The following is a 27,010-nucleotide window of genomic DNA, read 5'->3' on the forward strand; positions in this document are numbered from 1 at the left end:
ACAGCAGCAGTAGAAAAAGGTCTAACATTTGTGTTTAAATTGTTAACAACTTAAGTCATTATCCCTAGAGAAAAGACTTGAAGCTTAAAATTTTGCCTGTTGGTAGCAGGATTTTTACTAGACACATATTTTGACTTGCTACAAACTGAAAAGCAAACTTAAGTCAAATTTCTGCACTTGGTTCTAAATAGGTACTTGCTGTCATCTCAAAATACTTCTCAGACGCTTCAACAGCAGAACATTTTCCTAAAATGTAACTGCAAGTATAAGAGGATACCAAGGAAGTTATTCAAGCTGACAACATTCTGTACATTTTACTGGTTATTTTTACAGCTGCAAAAGGAAGGAGGAGGACAAACTGCTGCTTTTATACTCTGCATCTCCTCCTCTACCAGTAGAGAAAATTTTGTTAATAATTCCAGTCGTGCTTGTGGTGTTTGTGATTTTTTAATTATTTTTATTGCTTAAATGTAAATAAAAAAAGAGAAAAGTTCCTTTAACTGACTAAAGGTTAAAAGAAAATTTCCATTAACTTGCTGACTGCAATTCACATTTCTTACCCTTTTTCCCAGGCATCTATTACTGCTTTTAATAATATAAAATTATAAATGTCTAGCCTTTAGTGGTGGTTATTTTCATTCCCTGCTTTTGGCTTCCTCTTTTGCTCTTGTTTTACAGGAACTGTGTTTGTTCAAATGAACTCATTTCATAGGCTGGAAGTGATTTAAGATCACTGTATGAGACCATGTCACTGAAGTAGATACGTAGTAGATCAGTGTCCCCACACATAATTACAAAAAACTCCACCATAAGACAGTGTGCCTAAAACGCATTATGCATCTTCTTAGCCCTTCTGAAAGTTCCCTTGTCAGGTACACTTAGATGCCACAGACACACCAATGAGCCCCTGACAGGTAGCCAGAACCCATATGGGAGATGGATGCCTGTGGCATTCATTTACATATTATTTCATTCAGGATGTGTAGCAAGGCAGTTCTGCTCAGGCACAGCTGTTTGGGAAAAGATTTCAGCATCTAGAACCCCAGAAGATAGGGGTCATTGTGGCCCTTAGCTTAGTACTCTGGTATACACAGTCTGTCCAGTTTTCTCCTTAATGGAAATATGTAGCACTGGTAATACACTAGCTTTCTAGATCACTCTTTGGAAAGGTAGAAACTACTGACACAAAAGAAGCCTGATTAGGAAGTGCCAATCATTTCATCATGGTGAAATATCTGTCTTTTAACAAATACAATATTTAACAATGGTATCCAGAATTCACCTGTCAAATCTTTTTGGCATTCTTTAAAATTTTATTTTAAAATTTTATTTCCCAGAAGATCCAAATATTCCCAGAATATCCAATTATTTCTTCATCTTTCTCAAAATAAACAACAAATATAATTAGAACTATGTTTCTGTTAAAAATACATCATTTGAGGGTTAGATTTGGGTTCATTAGACTGCAGTAGCTACAAAAGGTATTAGGAACATAAGAAAATTTTAGTTCCATCACTTGTTTCCAGCACTTTGCATATTACTGGTCACTTGAATACTTCAAGTATTATCTAATTTTCCGTTTTTATACAGTATGACCAACAATGCATTCTTGCTCTTTTCTACCAGGTACATAATATGCATCAATTTGAGACTAAACATGCATAAATCCTTACCTAAATAGAATTCCTTCCAATGGGGCTTTTTTTCCCCCATAAGTCATTCCCAACAGAATCTGTGGAAACAGTGTTAATTCATGAAAGAAAAATCCATTTCTGTTTTCCTCTGTTGGCATATTAAAGTATGCCTCCCTGAACTACTAGGTAATGTTACACCTAGCTAACAGAGTCAGACTAGTGTGTGGGGTGATATAAGTAAGACTCCTTAATATATTCCTCTAAGTATGCTGAAGCAGCAGCATTTGACTTGAAACTTTTTGTAACATGCTCATAAAACCAAAAAGAATACCTACAACTTAAAAGACTAACTAAGAAGATATTAACTGAAACATTTCAATCCTTATTATTTGCTAAGATAATAACTGGAAGGGATTGCACAGGAAACCTTTCAGTACCCCTACTGAGTACCTAAAACTTGTGGCCAATTTTGGCTAAATTTGACAGACATACAGAGGTCTTGGTAAGACTGAAAGCTTGCAAGTTCCATGAGGAATTCCCATGGAGAATACAGACCTTATCAAAGCCAAATGGGCAATATATTTTAGCATTATCAGATATAAGTGAATTCATGCAGGAAGGAAGAATTAGGAGCTCTGTGTGGATAAATGCACATATCTTATAATCCCAGCCACAAAACTCCCTTCCACACTGACCCCAGCTTAATTTGCCTTGTTAGATACCAGACAGACAACAAAAATAACCAAAATATTTCTGCTGTCTAAAAAGGTGCAGAATTGAACTCAAGCTTTTCCCATTATATTCATTCCAAGCTCTGCATGCACTGATGACTAATACAGTTGGAAGTCACTGAACAGCCTTGGTGTAATTCAGTTCCAAAGTGTGTTTCAGCATTAGCAAGTAGGAATAACTTTCTACAGCAAAAGGGTAGGTATCAAAGCCTGACATCCACAGAGGGTCTTAACTTCAGATCAGCTCTACTCTGGCCCTGGCCCTGCAGACCAGAATACTAATGCCACACCTACTTCAGTGACCTCTCAGCAGAGGAGTTATGTCAGGCTTCTTCCTTGAGTGCCATCTTCCAGTTTAGCTTTGTTGGTGCATCTGCAGATCTACCCTGTGAACCCAAAACGACATGAACTAAAGAGCAAGAAAGTGGGGAAAGATAGTAAGAATTTTGTTTAGATTAAGGAGTTATGAAGCAAAAGCTAGAGTAGATTTATTCACTGTTAATCTCAATAGATATACGGTTTCTTCAGTTCTGCTCCTCAAGGAACTACTTCTGGTCTTTCAATCTTCATGCCAACATATACTGGAATTTAGTGACCACCAGTTTAGCAGCACTGTACATAAATACGAACCAGTAAGACATTAAGAGTCGCGGCTGTCTTTTAGAAGAGTAAGTTCTTTCAGCTTCTGTTAAAATTAGGGCTTTGATGCCTCCATACCTAAATGACTGCTCAGTGAGAGGTTTCAAAGCAAGTCAAATGCTATAAACTTCTATTTTCTCTCCTTGCTATAAAGCCTTCCTTATACCATATTGTTTGTCTCATTAACTCCTAGCATATTTTGCCATTTCTGAAGAATCTTAGCACTACCTTGCATACCTGTAGTCCCACTAGACTTAACTGTTTACAGGAAAGAAGATATTTAATAGCAGCAAAAAATAATATGTGCTCTCAAAATAAAGAAAAACTACTTATGTACAACACATGAAAACCAGAATAATCAGCTTTGCAACCTTTAATTTGAATGTTTTGCTGATACTATATTTACCCTTTCCCAAGGGGCACAATCACCAATTTTTATTTCACGTAGCTTCACTCCTCCACATAATACACATCAAAATAATGCAACTTCTAGTGTTTATAACATGAATACATGCACGTCAGCTGGTTTCAGACCTACTGAAATCTAACTTGCCTCAATACTATACACCACAAAAAACCCCAACAAACTAAAATTCTTCCTAATATAAATAGCCAAAGAAAGAACTACTAGCCACTGTGGTTTGAGCACAGTTAACTCATGTAATTAAGAAGTGTTATTACTAACTACCTGTATCTGCCACCTGACTTACAAAAGTTCTAGACATTTAGTTAATATTTAGACTGTATGGTTATCTTTCTCTCTCCCTCCCAATTCCTAATTGTTCACCAGCACATTTAAGATTTCTGCTACTGAGAACATCCTTTACTTATCCTAGAGCAAATCAGTCTAAATTTAGTCTAAAAGCAAATTTAGTCTAAAACTAAAACTCACAAAGATTAAGCAGAGTGGTATAGGAACAATTAGGAGAGATGGCATGCAAATCAGGGAAAAACAGTATTTGACAGAAACAGCTGTAAAAGAACAAGCAAGCACGCAACAAACCTGAATGATACTGCCTGATACCTGAGGGGCTGACAAATTACTCAAAGGCAAATGTGAATTTACAAAGCAGCTCAGAACACACTTAAGAATATGAAGGAGAAAAAAATGGTTCTTTTCTACATGCCTATCATACACGGCTATGCAGTGCAATGGAATCTATCTGCTGGCCACGCACAGGTGAGAGCTTTCCATGCTCTTCCACAATAATATACAACACCCACTACCACAGAAACAAAGCGGCAGGGGCACAAACCAGAACAAGTCTTCAGTCTCTTAATTTCCTACTACCAGTGTAAACTGTGTCAGCAAATGGAAGAAGGATACTAAAGAGTCTACTGCTGACTCTGTTCCTTATCCAAACCTATTCCTGCATCCCCTGAGGAGATCCAGTTTGTGTTCTGGTTGAGGCCACAGATTTGCAGAAACAAGCAAATATAAAACTATTGAAATAACTGTATCTGCAAAGAGGGAACAAACTGAAGCAGCAAAGGTGTTAGCTGGCATTTCCTATCATCAGTCCTCACAATGCTAATGTAATTCCTTCTCATGTCACCTTCTAGATTTTCTTTCCTTCTAAAAGGAAGAAGAAATACTGAAGTCTCATTATCTGGCATCACAGGGACACCCAAATCACTTTTCTAGAGCCATTAGACAAACCTCTGCCTTTTCAGCTCTCAGCCCCAGATCCCTTCCTAGACAGTTTTATCTTCATTGGTTTAACTGACTTTACCAGTTTTTCTGCCACTACCCTCCAAACCAAACTGCTCCTTCCCCTGCCAAAAGCAATTTGTCACAGTCTACTGCTCTTATTCCCTCAGTCTTCAAGCTATGCAGCCTTTTCCTCTGCAAAGATTGGTCTATAGAGCGTCTGAAAGAATAGCAAACACCAGCACCTCATTTTCAGATTGCTGTAGCATTCATTGCAGTATCAACTACATGAATAATATCACTCGTCCCCAATACTACCCCTGACACTTAGAAGCATTTGAATAATCAGTTCTAATTTTCCATTCATGTGCACTGGGAATAGATTTTCAGATTCTGTTTTTGCCAAATCTCTACTGCGCACCTGCAAAGAGATGTTTCAGTGGTGCACAATTTTTGAAATGGGAGGGGAAAATCACATTCCTAACAAAGTTGTTTTAAAGTTTATCACTGTATACCACCCAGTGAGTCCAAAATTTGCTAAACTCTCGGTGACCAGAATTTTTAATGCAAAAAAATTATTATATTGTAGAATCATGACCTCTAAGTTTTGGCAAGAAACGGGATCTTAAAACAGGAAATTATGACAATAGTCAAATAGATAATCAGTCTGCTCCAGCTAGTTAACAGAGACCAGAAGTGCAGTTCTAAATGAAATGATTGAATAGATTTAAGACATGGCTTTTTTCATTGCTATCACAATATATTGCCTGCTTTGCTTTCTAAACACCCAGTGAAAATTTGCCAAGGGTACATTCCCAGGAGCACTGATGCCAACAGGATTGAGTGGGTTAAGTATTGGTTCCAAATGCAATGTTATATCGAGGTTATCAGATTAATTTAAATGTACCTGTGGCAGCCCCAGTTCTGACACCATCTCAAGTGCTATTTAGGGCTCATTGTTCTGCATTGTAAGTGTCACTCAACTAATTCATGGAGTGTTAGCACATGAGATGGTATCTGTTTCATGAAAACATGTAGATCAATTACATGCCTTGCTGTAATACCAGCTATTCAACCTCAAAAAGTGCAGTGTGAATAACAAAAAGAGGATAGATAACGTAATGCAGCACGGCAGAATATTCTCCTTCACGTGCTCTCCCCAGTTTACTTAATATAATTATTAAAATTATGTCCTCAGCTTAATCTGGTGTACGTAATATTTTAATGCTAGTTTTACAGTACTAGGCATTTTTAGGATTTTTTCTTTTAAACTGGCATTCCCTTAGCAGATGTTCTCAGTTCCCACACACTTAATTATACTTTTATAACTACAGCCACCTACCATACAGCGCATTGCAGTGTGTCATTTCAAAAGCCACTGTTACTTGCTCATTAAATTCCTCTGCTATGTAGAGCACAACTGATTTCAACTGTATGCCAATCCACAAGCACATGACAAGGAGACAGGCTTCAGCTTTAACACATGTATTTCATGTGAATGTGTAGAAGTTAACACGGAGGCATGCTAATTTTGTTTAGGAGTGTTCAGAAGAAGAAAATATCATTAAGGTAATGACATTCCATCATTTTAATTAATACACTGACTGTTAAGTGGCACAACAAGTTACAGTAATTTTTCCTCTAAAGAGCTATTTCAAATAGCTTGAAAAATGGAAATTTAACTGCAAACAAATTCTCACTATCAACGAATTACAGAGACTGAGAAACATGGGTAAGACTTACCTTTTTGTTGCTTTCACTTACAACTGTATAAAAATCAGAAATTTTAAACAGGATTCAGAAGTTCCACATACCGATGAGAGATGGGAACAGTGTATGTTTCAATACTGTCATGGCACCCTGTCACCTTCTCCTTTCAGCTTAGCCATATGAAAACCCAGAAGATTTTTGTCAGTAAGAAGTGTCAGGGTGCTCTGGCAGTTATGGTTTCCACAGCAACTTTCTGGGATGTTTCTCGTCACTCCTAAGTTACTTGTAAGTTACTGGGCAGCAGCCCAGAGATCCTCACAAAGGAGTACAGCATCTTTAAAGTTAACATTTCCAGATTTTTATGCAGACAGAAGAGTAATGCCAAGATCTGCAGAGGCAACAGGCAAATTTTCAATTATCTAACAAATGGTGGTCCTATATAGAAGATTGGTAAAGTTTTAAACATCTTTTAAAAGTCAGGGGCTATAGGCATGAAAATATGGTAACTGTGGGACTCAGCAGTAAATTCTACACCTGCTTTTTAATGATTTTTATATTTAATAGTCTGCCTTATTGCAGCATTATTTAGAACTTGCTATTTCACAATCATTCAAATCCAAAAATGCATAAATAGTCACATGTAATTGTATGGCAGATGGGTAGAGGAGTAAGCTTTTTCTTTCTTAAAGAACTCAACATCTAAAGGACAAACATTAAATCATATCTAAGAAATTCAGTGACTTTTATTTCACCTGAACTTTCTGAAGGAAAGGGAAGAAGGTTTAAACTCACACTGTATTTATTTTTAAACACACCCCCTTTTCCTCCAGTAAAGAATTAATACTATCTAGTCTTAAAATTTCCTGAAGTCACAAAATAGCTATCTGTGAAAAGCTGTCAAATTAATAAAGCCAACAGACTGAGAATACAATTACTTTTTCATTCCTTACAGCAGTTGCTGGTGCTGCTTGCTAAACACAGCATACAAGAATCCAGACACCAAAAAAAAGAGGTATTTTTAAAATGTAAAATGCTATTTTAATATCTCCACAAAGCCATCACCTTACAATTGGTCCCAGGGCATGTAAGTACTTCACCTGATGATCAGTAAAATTTGAAATACTAAGATGTTCTTTCTCCCAATTAAATCAAATGGTATAAGAGTACTTCCAATCAAAAAATGAGCTAATTCTAAAAGTCCATGCTAAGCGAAGCAAAGTACATAGAAATCAATCTGCCTTTGAAAGGAATTTTTTGATCAAGACAAATTAGTGTTCTGATTTCTATTTCAAATAATTAAAAAGTATCTACTTCTTGAGAAACTAACAGGTTTAGAGAATAAATGACCTGATGCACGTCCTGTTGTTTTCTTCCTATTCTACATTCTTGCTGAAATTCTCTACTTCCCTTCTTTCTGTGCTATAATCCTTTTCATTTGCAGTTTTCAACAATGTCTCTAACCTCAGTCTCACTTTCCTGACATCTTATCCTCACTTCTGAAGATGATCTCAGATAATTTTTCTCCTCTCTAAGTACTATCAGTGGCATGGGTTCAGACATTCCTAAATAAAGTCACTTAATCTCAAAGTTGTATCTGTGAACATCTCTCTGTTTCCTAGTATTTTGGCTATAATTTCATCTCATTCTGTCCTATCCCTTGGAAGCCTTCCTCTCATATTCAAAATCCCTTTTTTAAGCATTATCTCTGTTGCTTAAGAATGGGCACTTCTGATAGGATTATTGCTAATCAACACTATGTGTATCTCCCTTGTAAACTTGATGAGGTCAAAATTATCATCCAAACCCAATGTTTTGTAGAAAAATGCTGTTACATAGAAAAATGATTGTAAAAAGTACCAATTCTAGAGTACCAATTCTAGAAGATGGTTTTGTGCCTAAGCTGCAAAATTGCTGAGAGATCGTGTTTTGAATTTATTTGTTTGTTTTCAAATTACATGTTTGATTTCTTGGCTAGTCTAAGCTTTTATTTAGAAATAAGTTAGTTTACAGTAAATTGTTTCAGAAGAGCAACACAAACTAAGCGTTTCAAAAAAATATCTTAATCTGGTCTTTCCATTCACAGAAATTTGACATTGACATTCAGGTTTTGATTTGCTTAGTAAGTCAGGAATGCTTCCTGAAAATTCAGAACAATTCCTGTAAAGCAAAGTAATAGGTTCCCATGCAACTGCACTCAACTCTGTAGCTCTGCTCTATGATTCACCTCAATTTAACTACTGACACAGGAACAATGCCCTGCCTTCAAGCATCTTTTAATTTAGTATTAGTTACTTTAAAGAAACAACGAGGCAACCACCAGATTCTACTGAAGATAAGCTTTGTATTTTTCTCCTAGTCCCTTCCGCTATATATCTATAATATACAAATTTTGCTCTTATTTAGAATAATTTATACCTCCTTGAAACCAGCTGCCTCATGTTCATACTTCCTCTTTAAAAACTTTCTATAAGACTTCCACCTGTGATACATTGTTTTCAATCTAGTATTTTGATATATCACTTCCCCATTAGTTGCTTGGGGAAGGGTTGGCTGCTTTATATGCATTTTCTAACTAATTTTTAAGTATCTGTCACACTGTTTTCAGTAAAATTATTTTATTATTTCTTACTCGAGATGTGCTCACTACTTTACAGAACTGGCTGTCTCAACACAACCACTATAATGAAAGACAGTACAACAGATAAATCATTCTTGCTAGAAATTTTTATATCACATGGTAAGCCAATGCTAATAGCACAGAACAGTGAGCATTTTGAAAATCAACACTGTCATTCTGAACACTCTGAACTATGTAATTCCATAATTCTGTCTCCCCAAGTAACTATTATGTGTGATGGGGCCCTGCTCTTCTGGAGATTGCTGAACACCTGCCTGTTCATGGAAAGCAGTAAATTTATTCCTTGTTTTGCTTTTTTTGCATGCATGGCTTTTGCTTTCCCTGTTAAATTGCCTTTATCTCAACCCATGAGTTCTTGGGCTTTTACTATTCCAAATCTCTCCTCAATCCTGCTGGTGGGGGACTGAGTGAGGGGCTGTGCGCTGCTTGGCTGCCAGCTGCAGTTAAACCATAACATGCATTCTTAGTTTGCTTTGACAACAGCCATCAAATTTGATCCATTAGTAAAAGCAAACAACACCGCTGTATAACATTACTACTGTGGTGTGAAGCCTTGGTATTTTAAAACGTTGATTCCACCTTACCAAAGACAGTAGAACACGCATCAGATACAGAGAAGAACACTTTGCAATTCTTCAAAAAGTTATCACGGTGGTAAAGAAGTAAACTGTACAATCAAATCTATATTGTCAAACCTGTGTTACAGACAAACATTTTGTGTATTAAATTGGACCACAGATGCATAAAAATATGAAAAGAGGGTAAAAATTGTGCAGAGGATAATAATTTTTTCCAAATTTACATATGCAGTAAGTACACATTTGAAAATTAAACCATCAGCAGTTATTAAAAATGGCTGTCCAGATGGAAAACCTGGTATAAGAGGTTCCTAAGCTACTATTTTTTGGAATTCAGGGGAAACACTGGGGAAAGGACCACTTCAACCATGTCTTACACCTACTTTAAAACACTCACTTCTAAGGTGAAGTCACAGACACTGTATATGATTAGATGGAAGCACCAGCATTCTTGCTTTGCATATACTGATGCTTGTTTGGAGTTGTCTTACATCTTCCTCACAATGAAAATAATGGGAAAATTTGCATTTGCATTTCACCCTTCAGCATTCTAGGATGGAAGCAAGCTGTTGTGCTGCAGTGATAACAGATGATGAATTTGGTTTTACACTTTTTTTGGAGATGGGGGAAGAGGAGACTGTACAAGTCATACTGAGTCATACAAGTCTTTTTCAGTGCTCTCCTACTTTTGTCTTTCTTTTTAACTTCTCTTAATCCTAGGTGAAATACAGCTGCAGGACAGATTCCCTTTGTGGATGTCTCTGTGCTCTAGTGCAGGACTGCTCCACATTGTCTTCAGTTGAGTGACATTAGCATAAACAAAAAGTAGAGGGGAAGATAAGACCCTGTGAATATATATCAGCAGTGAATTAGTAACCAAGGCCATTTCATCCAAAAAACACTGAGTTTTTATGAAGTACACAAACTCTGAAAGAGCAAATGCTTCTGAATATTAAGTGAACCAGAACTGTAGGTTTCAAAAATGATTAACTGCTCCTTTGTGTCCTTGGCACACCTATTTTATATTGAATATCCTATTGTCTCTCATGACCTCAGTGCTGGTTGGCAAACACAATCCATCCTTCCGCTCTATCCAGCATCTTTAGGGACTGGATGATTTGCTTCAGTTTAGCAGATTTTAAAACTACTGACACCAGATGAAGCTATGACCTAGTTAATGAGTAAGAAAGACATGAATACGCATCTCAGTCATATCCTCCATCACAATTAAGTGGCTGTAGAAGGCTGCTGTGATATACCACATTTCTAGTAACAATCAGTCAAACCTCTTCTACATACCTGCCCTTGTCAAAAGCTGCCCAAGCATGCATAAAGCTTCTTCATTTCCATAAGCATATGGAACCCAATGCTGCATGTTATACTGCTCCAAGGAGAAACCCTGCACTTAGTGTAAGCATGCAGCACCAAGTCCTCTACTTTTCTGCTGAAGGCAAGCAAACTGTGCTTAAACGTGATGATCTGCAAAGTTTTGCACAAGAGTAGGGTATCAGCCTCATTTAAATGGTTCCCAAGCACTGCTTAAATGAACTGAGAGTAAAAAGTGAGTCATCATAGTTACTAAATGCCTATTTGGATAATATTAGCAATAAAAGAGAGTCCTACTCCAAACTGAAATGTAACATTTTCTTTAACACTCCTGTAATTTTTTCTGTTTGTACTCTGGTCACAGCTCGTTTCTCTATCTTCCAGTTTTGGAAATAGTGAAGAATGCAAATACTTCCTGCTATTCCCTCAGCTGTTATAAAGCAGTGCAGTTCAACTGAGGTCAATAATGCCCTTTTACTCTAGTTTAGGATCCAACCCCTTAATTATCGCACATTTACTGAAAAAATGTTTCAGAAAAAAAAAGACCTGTGTAAACTGACATTACAGACTACATAATTTCTTTCACCACTTATGCCACTGAACATAATACAGCGTTTCTTGCTTTTGTTTTGTTTTGTTTTGAATATAAGCCTATAGAGACTATGTAACTACAAACTACTACTACTATGCTTCGCTTACAGGTAATCTCCACATGGCTACACTTAATGTTCTTGGCTAAATCACAGTTTGTAGTGGCCTGTCAACATTAATGGAGAATGATATATATATATCGTTTTATTGCCATTCAGCAAATGGAAGAGGACAGAACAACTATTACAATACAGAAGTTTTACCTTTCTATCTACAGAAAGCCAGTGCTGAATGTACATGTGACATTTTGAATGCTGCCATATGAGGATTTGTTTGTAGAAGCATCACAAAGCAGACCTGTTCAGTGGCTCTAAAATAATTTTTGGGTATTGCCATTTCAGATAATTCACAATTTTTTTTTGTGATAAATACACCTACAAGGGACCAGCATTTGTCTAAAATTTTCATACACAGAACATGTTCAGTGATTTAATACAAGCTCTGTAGTAAATTTTATGCAAGAGTCCCCAAAGTATCACCTTATTATGAAATTCAAGTGACTTGTGTCAAAAATGCTGTAACTATCAACACTATCAAAAAGCAATTCTATCACCTTTTTTCCCTATGCATCACTTCAGTTTTTAGTACAGTTTACAAGAGCAAAATGCATTGTACATATCAACAATTATCAAATCCATGCAAATTTCTTATGCTACTTCAATCTTTTCCCAACACAGATATACTATTTCCATATCACCAAGTATATCTAATGGCTTCCTGACTTCATGAAGACGGTCTGATTCAGACTATCTCAAAGGAACAAAAGCTGTCACTCCTTTCCCCCCAGTAAATATATAATTCCACAACTAAAGATTTATATTCTAAAAGAGTGAACACAGTGAGCACAGTTGCAGAAGTAGGTACTTGAAGCAAATAAGCAAGATTCTTGCATTGCTGTACTCCATCAACTTCTGTGCTTTGAAAACCTAATCATAGCAGCTTATGTTAAGAACTTCACCTTTATGTTTAAAATATAAATTATCTCCTTTTAAGAGCTAACCATTACCAGCCTATCTGAACCAGGTCCTTGAGGACTTTACTAGTACAAGCATTATTTTACTGAAGCAACGAAGACCAATGTTGCTACCTCTTACATAAATATCACCACATACACAAGTAAAAAGCACTTTTTTTTTTCAAGCCTTGAACTAAGACATGGGAGAAAGAAGAGACCTCCTCTCCACTGATCTCAATTTCTCACCTGTGAAAATTTTTTCACTATATATGAGTTGACATGCTATTCAAGCAAGTTGCTGTCAAAATTCCACACACTATCTACCAAGCTAGAAACTTGAGATGCTGAGATTCAGAAAAGCAGTCCTACCTTTACCAAAATGATACTTTTGAAATTTTTCTTATAAGAAGTTATGCACCACAGGACTTTGAATTTGTAGTTCTTCCCCACAGTGGCTAGAAGTTTATCAAGCCATTTGCTTCTTTCTCCAAGGATGCTAAGCTAGGTGAATATAAACCTAAATAGTGGTGAGCTGCCACACTCCGACACATCTCAGTTAACTATGTTTAGCAACTATTTCATTTCACACAGTTTTGTATGTATGACTCACACACATGAAAAGGATGGGCATTACCACTGACAAGTTGCGTTGTTTTCCACCACTACTGTTTGGCTGCTGTAGAACATTTTGCAAACCTCTGTCCCACACAGAGCAGACTTCCTTGAAGTATGACGGCAGGAAACAAATCTGGGTGTAGCTGGACAGGCACTCATTGTTTTGAGCTTCCACTGGATGCAGAGTTAGCAAGTCACTCAGAGGTCAGAGCTGTCACAACATCCCACTAGCTGAGAAGTGCTACTCCATTGCGTGTTTGATTCATCTTTGCAGCTCTTGTAGCTGCTTCCAGGCAGACAGACATGGGAAGAGTTTAATAACAGAGAAGGCAGGCAGTGGTTTTCTGAGTCATTTTCTCTGCACTGCTTTTGATGAGACATTTTAAAAGGCATTTGAGAGGAGCCCGGAAAATTCTTTCTGAGAGCAAAAAGTGGCAATTTTGAGACATGAGCTAACTCACAATAGCCACAAGCAACAATGTGGAGCACATGCTAATGAACTTTTTGCTACATTAATATAAGGTGTCCTTTCACAAATAATCTATAAAGGATGTCAGAGTAAATTAAGCACAAGGTTTTAGGTACTGGACTGCACCTCAGGGTACCTGGACCCACTTCTCCATGTGAGAACAAAGAATATGAAGTCTGGCAGTGTCATTTTGTTAAATACATGAAACAAAATATTCTGCAAGGGAACAAGAAAAAAGTGCCTGCCAGAAATTTTTGTATTGAACTTTCTGGAATTTTATGTACATTTGGCAAAAAGAGACAGGTTACCAGTCTTAAAAGTTTGGCTCTTTATTAAAAAAGTTAACATTCCTTAAAACTTAGTGCAACTGTTCTTTTATAGGTCATTAATGCCAAGCAAATGCAAATGTGCATGGAGGTCACCAGACTTGGGAAGTTGCTGTTACAATGGAGGGATCCCTCAAACACTGGCGAATAGGCTGACAGGAACCTCATGAAATGCCACAAAGTCCTGCACCAGGGGCGAAACAACTCCATGCAGCAGATGTAGTTCAAGGAGAAGCTCTGCAAAACAGGACCTGTGAACCATGACAAACATCAGGCTGAATGTAACTTGACTGCATGCCTTTAGAGCAATGATGGCGACCTGCATATGAGCTACACTAGCAAGGGTATCACAGGTAGGTAAAGGATATTGGTCATTTCCCTCATATCATGTCCTAGTAAGGCCAGATTTCTTCTTGGAAAGGAAGTGAAAGGCGAGTGAAAGGACAAAGTGCAAGAGACATGTTGCAACACATACGATTATGAATCTTGTGTTTGCAAAAACAAGCTTCACAAAAGTAGTCAAGCACGGGAACAGGACCAGCCATGCAGTCCTTATCCTTAGGGACAGTTAAAGCTGAGCCACACAAAGTCTTGTGTAAACCTACTTCAAGATGAGTCATGCTTTATGCAAGACATTGGACTACCTGATCTCCAGAGGTACCACATGATCTAATTTATCCTGTGACTGAAGTGATTCTTTTCACGGTTCTAGTGAAATGTGCTACTACAGTTGAGTCTTTCATCTGTTATTTAAGACATGGAGCCCAAGCAGAATTTAATCTTACTCAATACACAGAAGAAAACCTGTTAAAGTACAATAGTGAATTTTTTTTACTCTTGTTCTTACTCAATTTTAGGTGCATGATAATATAAGCAAGTACCCTAAATGTATAGACCAGTTTTAATTATACTTCAGCTCTTCATAGTGAAAAAAAATTTGGAAAAAAACCTTTTATTTCACCAGCCATTAAATGAACTTAACTGGCATCTTCTGAGTACTCTTTTGAAATCATGGGGAGATCTGCAATGAGATGTCCTAAGAAAACGACCTTGATTATCTCACCAAGAAAATGGCAGTCAGAAACAAACAAGCCTGGGAAGAGGAATGGATTTAGCCATTCCCTGGAGTGCATCCCTGAACAACTTCTCATTGTGTATCATCAGTAGAGTAAATGAACCTTGCAGAGGCAAAGGAACTTTGCATTTTCTGTAGCTCAGCTTTAGAATATAAACTGCCATGTTTCATCCGTACTGGGATCTGTTTATAGTGTGTTGACACAATTTTATTATGCACAAGCTCATTTTTGGCACAAGCTTAAGTCTACTGTAGGTAAAATGGTGATTTTTTTGGGGGGCTGTTTTTGCATTGGCCTCCTATAGAGGTGCCCATGAAAAATCATGACAGAAAACTCAAGATCTGTGATTAGAGACTAACTTTTTGATTCATTATTTCTGGCCTCTGCAACCACATACAATCCTACCTGGACCAGTCTGAGCATTATAGGAATTTTAGTATTTTAGCCTTTCTGGCAGAAAGGTCATACAGACATATTCAGCCAGTAAATTCAAAAAGATTCTCATTCTTCCCTGTAAAGAAACATAAATACATTGGCCATGCTTACACATCGGCAAATAGCTTTTGAGACTCTTGTTCAACAGCTATAGCTAATTTATTACTTGGCAAATCCATCACATCATGTAAACAATTCACAGAGCACACAGAAAGGCAAATGGTCAGGAATATGACAACCGCAGCTACCTTCTCACTGTACATTTTCACTGAGCATTTGTGATGAAAGAAGCTTGATTGATTTTTTGCAGTGACTATTTTCGCAGGTTCTTAATATAAGTAGCAAAAAAACCCCATCACGCAACCACAAACTGGTAGCTGAAAACAGATCCAAGGCTTGAGTCAAGGCAAAACATGACTAAAACAGGCCTGAATTTGTTCCTTTCATTTCCATAGACACATCTAAAGCTTAATTCTGAAGCAAATTTTGCCTCTCTTTTAAAAGAGCCTGTTTTCAATGGGAAATGTGTGTGTGTAATGTTTTTCCAATCTGCTAAAACAACGTACCAATTAAGATTAAAGGACAACCTAACACAAAAGAGGCTATCACATACATTTGAAAGTAGCAAAGACAGAAATAGGCAGTTTACCTACTCTTCCTGCTCCTCAGCAGAATTGTCCAATGCTTTAACTAACAGTTCCTCTACCCACCAGATGGGATCAGTTTGCTCCTCAATGTCTGACCTAATTTGGTTTTTTTTATGGGACCTATTTGCTGCTGTGTGTTCAGTCTTTACATTTGTGTTCTTGTGTTGTAACTAAGGTTATTGCTTTTTTAAGAGAGAGAAAAATTAACATCCAAAGGCCATCCCAAATCTCCCTGACATCTCTATTTTTACACCTATATTTTGCTCTCTAAAAATTGGTGGAAGAGTCAACTATTGCAAGGACCTACATTCCAAGAAGTTATAATGATACATATATTTATTAATTTGTTCTTGTGGCATAAGGCTTACACAAATACCTTCCTACGATTTTCAAAAGCTCATGAAAATTGACATGAATGGCCGCTGGAAGGACAGGCACTTTTAGAATTTCCCAGTGTGTGGCTATCTGCATTTTTAGCTAATTACAGATCTTGAAATAGTAGTCCCTGTGCATTTATAATGTTTCAGAATAAACCTTTGTGGAATCACAAACATACCCCAGGAGACTATTAGTAATTCTCAAAAGTTTTATTCTGTTCTTGGGCTCTCTTCTGAATTGGTCTCCCTAACAAGCACAAACTCATGTTTGACACAAGTGCACTGATCTATGTGCAAGGATGAGCATGTGGCAGGAATCATGAGCTGTCAGCTATTCCCTGTGAAAGAACCAGAACTTACGAAGTCCAGACACTGTCTTTCCAGTTCTCCAAACCCAGCCCAAGAGGAACAGTACTATGTTTGTAACTTGCCATTCTTGTGGGAGAACCCTGTATCTTTTCTAGGTCCAACCTGCAATACCCCTTTGAACGAGAACCTCTACACCACCACAATAAATGTATTTTGTTTTTCTCTTCCAGCCCTTGCTAAGGCCTTGAGATGCAAATTTAGTTTCTATCCTACAATTCTGCTGAACATACTTTGAAATCCATTGTCATTCCTCAATCTGGAGGTGCTTTCCTCTTTAAAAAAATGAAAGTTATTATTTCAGTAAGCAGGCTACACACTCAGCAGAAAGGCAACCTAAAAAGCCAAAACATATTTCACACCATTCTAATTTTTTTCTTCTTTGTGGTATTACCATCTCACAACCATGTAAGGTTTATAACAGAACACTTTCACTCGTGCACACAATCTTTCTCTCATTTTTTCATAATTAGGCTATAGCTAAGTCCTTTTTCATTATGCTGACCTAGAATAACACATTAATTCAACATAGTTGTAGTCCCTACACAGAGTCCTTCTGCCTTTGCTGAAATTCACTGTGCTCCTTTTAGGTTCTGTCTAAATTTCATGGTAAAAATACCTCAGTAATCATTCCGTTGGTTGCTTTCCAATTCTGACTCAAACGTGCAAACTCCCCTTTAACTATTTATCCAGTTTTTGTAACTCACACTGATGTTACCAGTCACAGTGATAACAACATTTTAATTAATTTAACAGACCTTTTCACAGTAACTGATGTTTGGTCCGTGTTGGGTTAATTTCTTTCTTTTATAGGGCTCACTACTCTCACTTAACACACAAACCAGCCATTTTTTCTGATCAGCTCCTGTTAAGGGGTATACCAGAGTGGACAGTGTTCTCCCCCTTCATCAACTTCTCAGACAGCAGAACCCAATAGGATGATGGTGGAGAATTAAGACTCCTAAAAATCTCATGTTAAGAAAAAATAACATTTGGACCTTCCTGGTACTGGTAGCATACACCTAGATATCATAGTTATTAACTAGCCAGATGTAGGTCTGTCATACTGCAATGAAAAATATGAAATAATTCATCAGTATATAACAGACACTCAAATCTACCAGGAAGATCACATCATAAAACTACAAGCAAAGCACTCTGTTTTGAATCTTGCATGATTCTGCCAGCATGATTAATTCTACCAACTACAAAAATAAAACTTTTTTCTATTTTCAGTCCATTTAGATCTAGATCTCAGCACTTAATTAAAAACAAGAAAAAATTTAGGCAGGCTTTTTAGAAAGGCCTTGTGCTATGCAATTATCTTTTTAATGGAAAATTTTCAGCAGGGATCCCTTGTCTTTGGACTAGTCCTGTGAGTACTAAATGCCTACTAATACTATGCGTGTCTAATTAGATGACTGTGGGTCCTATTCAGAAACATCCCCAGCCCACATATATGAAAATAGCTTTTTGTATGTAAACAATTGTTTCATGAGATTCATTAAACCCTTTCATTAAAATCTTTTCATCCTGCATGTACTAAGAAGAACTGTTCAGATCATATTTGAGAAAGGTATATCAGAAAGTACAAGTCCCACACAATTTTAAAAGAGAAGTATGTTTTGAATTTTTACTTTCTCATGAAAGAAGAAACTAAATCACTGTAGAGGAAGGCCACAAGGCACCAGAAGCAAGATCAGTAGCCATGTTAAGATATGTATGCTTATTATTTTATAATCTGCTTTCCTTCCCAGGGTAAATATCAAATAACAGAAAAGGTACTAAATTCCGAGTACTGCAGAAACTATGCAGTGACACCTGACTTTGCTTCAAATAATGGAATAATTTACAACTACTGAAGCAATTTCCAGATTTTTCCTTTCATGGCATCCAACCACTTCATGAGACATTTTTCATAAGCAATGCAATGCTTTCTGACACACTGGCAAAGAGAGGTGAGCTGAAGGGAAAGGCCTACAGCCTGCACAGCTCAGGTAGCAAAGTACCCAGACAGAATATCTCCTCTCAAAGGCATAGAAGCCTCAGCTGATATTAGTGCTCTGTCTACAGTCAACAGGTTAGCAAAGTCATATAGAGCTTTTGGAAAACTCCATAAAAGAGTTTGGCGAAATAAACACCTGAAGAAAAGTACAAAGATCAGTGTTTACAGAGCCATAGTGCTGTCTGCTCTTTTATATGGGTCCGAATCATGGGTCATTTACTGCCACTACCTGTGTCTCCTAGAACGCTTCCATCAGCGCTGCCTCCGTACAGTCCTAAACATCCACTGGTCAGATCATGTGACTAACACATCTATTCTAGAACAAGCAGCAGTCACAAGTATTGAGGCCATGCTGATGAGAACACAGCTGCATTGGGCAGGACACGTCTCCAGGATGCAGGACTACCGCCTCCCTAAGATCTTGCTTTATGGTGAACTTGCCACCGGCTGCCGCATGAGAGGAGCCCCAAAGAGGAGCACAAAGACTCCCTGAAACAACATCTCAGCCTTGGCCATATTGATCACCATAACTGGTCTACTCTGGCCTCCAATCGGGAGATCTGGAGACACACCATCTATGACGCTGCTGATGCTTTTGAGAACGCACGCAGGATCACACCAGAGGAGAAAAGACAACACAGAAAGAATCGTGCCTTGCAGAATACACCACCTAAGGAGTCTTTCTGCTGTGCCTTTTGCAATCGGACTTGTCTATCTCACACTGACCTCTTTAGCCACCGGCGCACTTGTAACAAATGTGGGTAGAGTCCGTCCCAAATTTTCGTTCGCGAAGCCCAGCCATGATGATGACTGACAGTCATCTTTGCTGAAAATCCAACCTTTCCTAATAGGATAGGTAGGCAAAGAGGGTACTTGAGAGCTGGATGATAGAAAAGCCTGAAGCAAGTTTCCTCTGCTGTCTTAAGACAGATGAGGCTGTTACACATCTGGGAAACCGTATCTGAAGGATGCAGAGGTCCAAAAATAACCTTTGATTTTCACAGGTTCTCAAATGAGGATACTTTGTACTAATCCTATGTCATGCTGCTATGTTACATTTTGATGCCACAACATTACAGTATCCCTACAGCACTGAGGATGCATCAGTTGTGAAGAAAGAGCAACGCAGGATCGTCTTGGGCTTTGTGCACCTTCTGTTTGGTGTCTTGCAGTCCCACTGTGGTTGCCAGTTCTTCAGGTTTAACATGAGGAATTTGCACACAGAATAAGAAGGTCAAGGGTGAGCTTTGCTCCCAACATGTTAAATAGAACCAGCAGCTCAAGAACTGTCTACTTATCAATTTTAGCCTTGAATTATATAATTATTCTCTACGACATAACAGTTTTCTGACGTGAGAAAATATGCAAGAAGTTGAGAAATTAAGAAAATCAAGGTAAAGGAAAACTACTGCCATCAGATATATTTTTTTGTATTGACAGCAGTGTTGATTGATGTATTCCATGTTACAGACATTGCTACGGTGTATTTAGTAGACATAGATCTGTGCATATTGTGGAGAAATTAAGCTGATTTAAATGCCTGAAACTGTAATTATGTCTAATACCAGGTCTGTAGCAGGTTTCCATTCTTAGTTTTCTCATTTAAAAATATTAGGGCTCTAATTCAAAGTCCTTAATATATGATCATAGAATCCATAGTCTTCTGTAAGATATAAATACAGGCTTTCCTGTATAAGGATGGAATTATTCCCAAGCTATAAGTAACCATGTGCTGTAGAAATCTGCTAGATTTAGGCCTCAGAAAAAAACATCACATGAAACAGATTTTTAGCCCAGATTTTTAGATATATTAGAAAGCATACATTTTCTTCTTGCACACAGTCAACTGAGCATGGTTAGCTTATCTTTAAAGCAACCTAAACAATTTTTGGCTAGTGTAGGAACTGGAAAAGCAGCTTTAACTCTGCAGTTTTGCAGTGGAGCAACTTCAGGGATATTTTTATACTTTCTGCTTTGTCAAACATTTTGTACACTCTATTTCTTTTCTTTAGTTCATTCCAAAAATGTCCACTACAAATGTTTTTTCCATATCTAGACACAAAATGTTTCTTTTCTAAGAATAAACAATACTTCAGCTTACAAAACTGTCAGTCAAAGTCCTTGACATGCACATATCTTTATATAGAAAAAACATCCAAAGCCTTCTTGTCTGGTATGCGGTTACAAAGGGGAAACCCTATAGGGTGGGAACCTATAAAGTCAGACTTCCCTGCCTACCTGATTGGTCATACTCACAGAAATTTCAAGTGGAAACCACAAGATTATTTGTCCTTTGCTTCTTTTCTCTGTTTTTCCTGTTTGCATTGAATGAGAAGTCATGTATATCTTTGGCCTCTAATATACTGAATATGGTTGCTTATGCAAAAGAATCCTGATCATACCACATTAAATTTGCATTTCCAGCTGGAGTCAGAGGATTCAGCCATACTAAAAGTTGTAGCATCACATGTGGTGGGGGGAGGGAGAGCTTGCAAATTAGCTGTCAAGTTGAATAAGAAGAATAATAATTCAAGAAGCTGGCAGTTACCATTTGACACTGCATTACTGATCATGCCTTATGGTAAAGATTAAATTATTTTAATATTTAAAAAACTGCATCTACTGCAGAATAGAGCAATTAAAAAATTTAAAACAAGTCATCTCTGAATTCAGAAGGGTGCAAGAGTCTTTCAGAGTAATAAAAATGTTACACATTAAAAAATTAGTGATTTATTTTAATGCTATTAAACATTTGACACATGACACAGCCTAATAAAAAAGCCAGATTATTGTGGGCTATTTATGTGTTTACAGCTATTCTCTACTGACAAACAACTACTATTACTAGTTTTAGAAGGGAAGCATCTAACATACACAAGGAAATAAAGGGAAATTATACCAAATGTTGTGTAGACTCTTATTAGATTATTTTTCCCAGACCCTCTCAAACACAAACTCCTTTGTTACTGGTTTGCATGGTTTTGCCTCACTTCTGCTTTACAAAGTATATTAAAGGTTGTATTTATGGTAATAGGAAAAGAAGACAGCAGATGTAGATAAGGGTGCCTGACTCATTTGAAGAGCTGACAAAAAAAGAAAATAATTTTCTTCAGAATGTCCCCCCACCTTATTTCACACACAAAATATCTGCAATACCAAGAAACTCACATCAATGACAAGGTGACAAGACCTTAGGGCTGAAAAGGCATGGCTTGCTAACATTTAATATTCTTTGCCTTTGATAAATTCCAAATGCCAGATTTTGTTGATACGTTCACTTTAATCCAGCATCTTCATTTGTCCTTCTTATCTTACATATGGAATTGCTCATTATACATTTAAATGCCAAGTTCTGTAGACACTTCATTTATGCTGACTGCTATTTCAAATTATAAAATGTTAGCAGAAAATATTTAATGAGAGGAGCAAGCATCCTGATGGCTACGAGAACAGACATTCCCCCCCTCCCTTTATCCTCTGCAATGGGTTAAGTAACAACACTAATAAAATATAGATGATGGAAAACTCAAGCCCTTGAGAGAACAAGATGAAGGCATCATATAGTATTTGTGGGAACAATGCACATCAACATAGCTCTTTCTACATATCTAGTATTTTTGTATTGCATACAAGTATTTCACTAGCCACTCAAGGAAGAGAAATAAAACCAAAAAGGACTGTTCACTTAAAAAAAGGAAACAAATACCTATACATTTAAGAATTGAGCATTTTCTTGTGTGTCAGCTTGTGTGTTTTAAGAAACAATGCGGGGATCACTTGAGCATTTAGGTACCTTTTTTTCAGTGCTGCTTTCTATAACTGATGAATGTCATAAATAGAAGTTATGCTTGAGAGAGAAACCAAGGGGAACAAATACACAGACCACTGAAAAATTCTTGCTGAATAAAATGAAATTCAGAACACAATTTCCAACAAGAGTAAACAGATAAGCATTTGACTAAGATTTTGCTAATAGTATCAGAGGTACAGTGCTGTCTGTTAATGAGACAGAGCATTGAGAAGTAAATTCTCCTTAACAAGAGATATATGTGTGAGTGCCAATACCCGCTATCTGATTTCTTGCAGAATTCCCAGGGAGGCCAAGTATGTAAATACAGAAACACAAAATGAGAATAAAATCTTTACATGAGGATACCAAATCACCTGAAGAACTCAGACATATAATAATCATACTGCTGAGTTTAGCACATCCAACTTTCTAAGTGTACGTTTGTAACATTCAATTGCCATTGCTTACAGATCTCAAGCTGGCGTCACTCCGAACTCCCAGGTTTCGAAAGCATAGAAGAGCACAAAAGATAATTTAATCCTGAGAGTAGCAAGGCCAACATTTTCCCATGCACATCTTATTAACTCAGGTATGGTGCCATGTTTACATGTTTTCTGTTCCGGAACTAGCACAATTCTACACGGCTTGTTCAGGTTACCTGAATCTTCACTGCACATGCACTTTTCTTCCACAGGCCCTTAAGGAATTTTGGATATTTCAGGCTCACTGTTCTATCTAGGTTCCATATGGAATACAACAGTCTGAATTTCTACACCGAAGTAAATTATGACTTGGACTCTGGCTATAGACCATTTTGGAAGCAGTTTGTCCGATGTCATTCAGGGAAGAGTGCCTCTCTACCCTAAACAGTCTGAGCAGCCTAAGAGGCAAAAGCATGCAAATGCGTCATAGCTAAATTGTAGAACTCCTTTTTCTCTTCATTTACATTTTTTGTTAAGGCTAATGATGCAGATGTTCAATGTCTAGACAAATTATTTACTAAGATTGTAACATCAAAGGCAAAGCTATGAGCTTGGACAAGTGTTTTTAAAACAATCAAAATCTATGGCTCATCCATCTTCTCACACCGCAGGACTTTTTGAAGCAAGTAAAAATTGTGCACCTCCCTGCACAAAGCAGAAATACCAAAATGTGTGGGAATGTAAACAAACTCTATTGGATGATTTCATGGATTGATACAGCAAGATTTTATCTTAGAGTTTCTAATTTGCACTCCTTAAAAAGTATAAATGAAACGAGTTTGTGTTTAACAACTATATGCAATATTCACTATAGTTAATTATATGACCACAGTCTCTACACGAACCCTGCAACTACAAGCATATAAAACATTTACAAATATTTTACAAAAAGAAATGTGCATTATACAAAATATAAACAGTACAAACAGTAAATGTACACACAGCATACCAATCTCAGACTTGCCTGAAAGATCAGGACCAAGGCCATGATTTACCTACTACAACGAACGTGGTGTTCAGAAGACAAAGCCACATGTAGCATAGTACTGGAGCAAAGAAACTGAAAGTCTGCAGTTGCCTTTGGGAAATCTCTGGATACAATTATGAACTCTAATTGAGTTTTTAGCACTTTTACAGTACTGAATGAGCTAAAGTATTACATATCTTCCAGACCAGGAACAACACTCAGTCACTAGCACCTGATGGCTTCCATTTAGCTGAGAGCATTCAAATCTCATGGTATGGTTAACCCCAGGATTAACCTCTCTTTGACTCCAAAATGGCTAGAGATAAAAGTGATGAATAATGTTATAGGTCACCTAATGAACTGGTGAAAAGAGTCAGACTCATTTTCAGTTGCTTTTTTTACAAAACAAGAACTCAGAAAGAGGAGGAGGAATAAGAAGTTTGCTAAAGAATAAAAGAAATCACAAATTGGAAAAGACAGATAGTTAGAAAAGGGCAATGCCAGCCATAAACCCTAAGACAAAAGTTGACTGGGGGAAGAGTTGATGAAGAGGCCAGACCTGCAGACATTTTGGCATGATCTGTATATTTCTAGGCTACCTCTGCACCCTTTTGAGAGAGGAAACATTTAAGAACTTCACATCATGGGATGTAAACAGAGTAGTATAATAAGAGCCTTGCTAGAGCCCTGCTGCTGTAGCACTCTCTGGGAAACTAACAGAAGCCTACACATGCTCAACAGTCACCCCTGAGAGCTCCTCAAGTGCATCCAGCTGGGCAGAAGAGTTACAGCCAAGGTCTGCCAAGAAAAAGCACAGACCTAAAGCTTCCACTCAGAAGGCAGTGAGGAATAAAACACTTAAAACATCAGCAAAAGCCACAGACATTACCTATTACTGTAACAAGCTCCAATATCTCAACTAACAGCACACATTCAAAGTACACATTCAAGTCTGAATATGGGGAGAAGAAACACACAGAGAAAGATAGTGTCTGGGTCATTTTGACTGATCTACTAGTTTGAAAAGGAGGTAAGAATCAAAATCATCGACACAAACTAAAGGGAGGCATGCAAATGGAGGCAAGTTTTTTTAAAAAAAATATATTTTTTTAACTTCTTGAATTCTATCATTCTTGAGCACTAAGAATTTAACATTAATTCAGCTCTAAACTCGAGTGTGGCATTAAGAATTTTGTTTGAAATGACACATTTCCACCAAAATTAATTTATTAAATCCCTGTCATTTCAGGAACAAAAGCATACTCTAAAAGTTCCATCTAGTTTATTTCAAAACTATCCATTTGATTTGCAAAAGTATCTCAGAACCGAACTTGTGAAAAGATTGTTTCAGATTTAATGTGTTAGAATAAGTCAGCAATTTCTCACAAAAAATAGAAATGAAAAGCTAATGCACTACTCCAGAGTTGCTCCCATGGTTTACTGTAAGTTATGAACATAACTACAACATATAGATGCCTCAATTTTTAACATCAAAGTTGTTCTGTTCCCCCAAATTTGAAGCAACCTCCTTTGAGATGACCAGGAAGTTATCCCACAAAGATAAAAGGCATTTCAATGAACTATATCTTGCCAGAATCATGTCTTATTAGAATACCTAGCATATTATTGCGTCTGTTCTGTTAATCACTTGAAAAGATTGTTCAATCATGTCAATTTAAACATAACTTGTCAACAGAGGCTATTTTGTACAATAGGAAATGGAAACGTGCAGCTTACTTGGACATTTTAAGAGTGGTATGTCACTTCACTCTTCAGCTTTTATTTTTCTTTGTGTTCGGGAACATAATGTGTGTTCACTCTGTGACTATATAGGATTACAAACTGTAGTCATTTCCTATCGACCAGTTCATTGTGCAGATCAAAGAATGTCAAGGTCATATTTTTATGCCAAACCATAGTTATAGCCCTGAAGGTAGCATGCAGTGCTTCATTAGCCCCATTGAATTGTACAGAATGTTACCAATACCTAGATGAACAATCTGCTTTAAATCAATGCAGTATCTGACATACTCTTTCTGGAATAAAAATGAACTGAGAAAAAATAATAATTTAAAACACTGATATTTTGCCCAATAATTTCTTTCATAATTGAAACACATATCCTTCCCAGACTGGAAGGGTTGGGTATGATTTTGGGATAGCCTTGACTCAGCCCACAGATGAGTATGTCTTGGTGCCTAAAGCAATGTACCCTCATTGTTTTTCAGATGACTGTGTGTAAAAATAAGTGATAAAATCTGCATACACACAAAGAAAAGTCACATATAAATTCCATAGTTGGGTAAACATGAGAACTAGCATGCCAGAAATTATATAAGCAATCAGTATCTCATATATGAAATGGTGCGTATAATTATAGGCTACATTTGAAAATGCATCCTGTGTCTTCTGTATGCTTCTATGCTCCCTGTCTACTTATCAGGACCTCAACTGCTGGTCTTTGCAAAACACTAAGCATGAGTGTCTATATTCACTGGTCCAGCTGTCATGAGTTTTGCCTTCCAGCTATCATTCTCAGATGCTCATCAGACACACTTATTCCAATTCAGTCTACACAGTGAGTGGTTCAGCTGCTGTCCACAGAGCAGAGTTTTTAAGCGGCAGCTGTTGGGTAGTCATGATACTAAGTCCATATTTCTAATGAAAAAGACATTCTTGCAGAAAAAAATTGACACATCTGCTTTCAGTTTTACAGGGGTTTTAGTTCTCACATTTTTCTGGTTGTAGTGGGTATCCAGTCAGGGTCAACTCACTACACTGGTACAAAACTGCAATGTCAGAAACTTTTTACACAGGCATATAGTATTTGTTTGACAGACTGTGCAGTTCCAGTATGTAATTGATATTCTTCTAATGATAAACAAATACTTATTACTATTATCTACTAAAGGGCACTTTCACCACAATAACAGTCTCAACGC

The 27,010-nt window shown here is 37.2% G+C and overlaps 1 protein-coding gene across 7 annotated transcripts in view; it reads right to left on the reverse strand.

Moving 5' to 3' along the window:
• SORBS2 (sorbin and SH3 domain containing 2) overlaps positions 1-27,010 on the reverse strand; it is a 156,107-nt gene that overhangs the window by 86,504 nt on the left and 42,593 nt on the right. For 2 of the 7 annotated variants that reach the window (XM_064652661.1, XM_064652660.1), the window contains exon 1: positions 1,674-1,688. The exons of 1 other annotated variant lie outside the window; for it this stretch is intronic. Coding sequence is in view for 1 of the 6 variants with exons in the window: in XM_064652658.1 (XP_064508728.1) it covers positions 1,674-1,720 (47 nt within the window). In the remaining 5 variants the exon portion in view is untranslated. Of the gene's footprint in view, positions 1-1,673; positions 1,743-27,010 lie in introns of those variants that run through there. 4 more of the 7 variants (XM_064652658.1, XM_064652659.1, XM_064652665.1 and 1 more) reach the window with 4 other exon arrangements.

The sequence above is a fragment of the Pseudopipra pipra genome, chromosome 4 (assembly GCF_036250125.1).
Source record: "Pseudopipra pipra isolate bDixPip1 chromosome 4, bDixPip1.hap1, whole genome shotgun sequence".
NCBI lineage: Eukaryota > Metazoa > Chordata > Aves > Passeriformes > Pipridae > Pseudopipra > Pseudopipra pipra.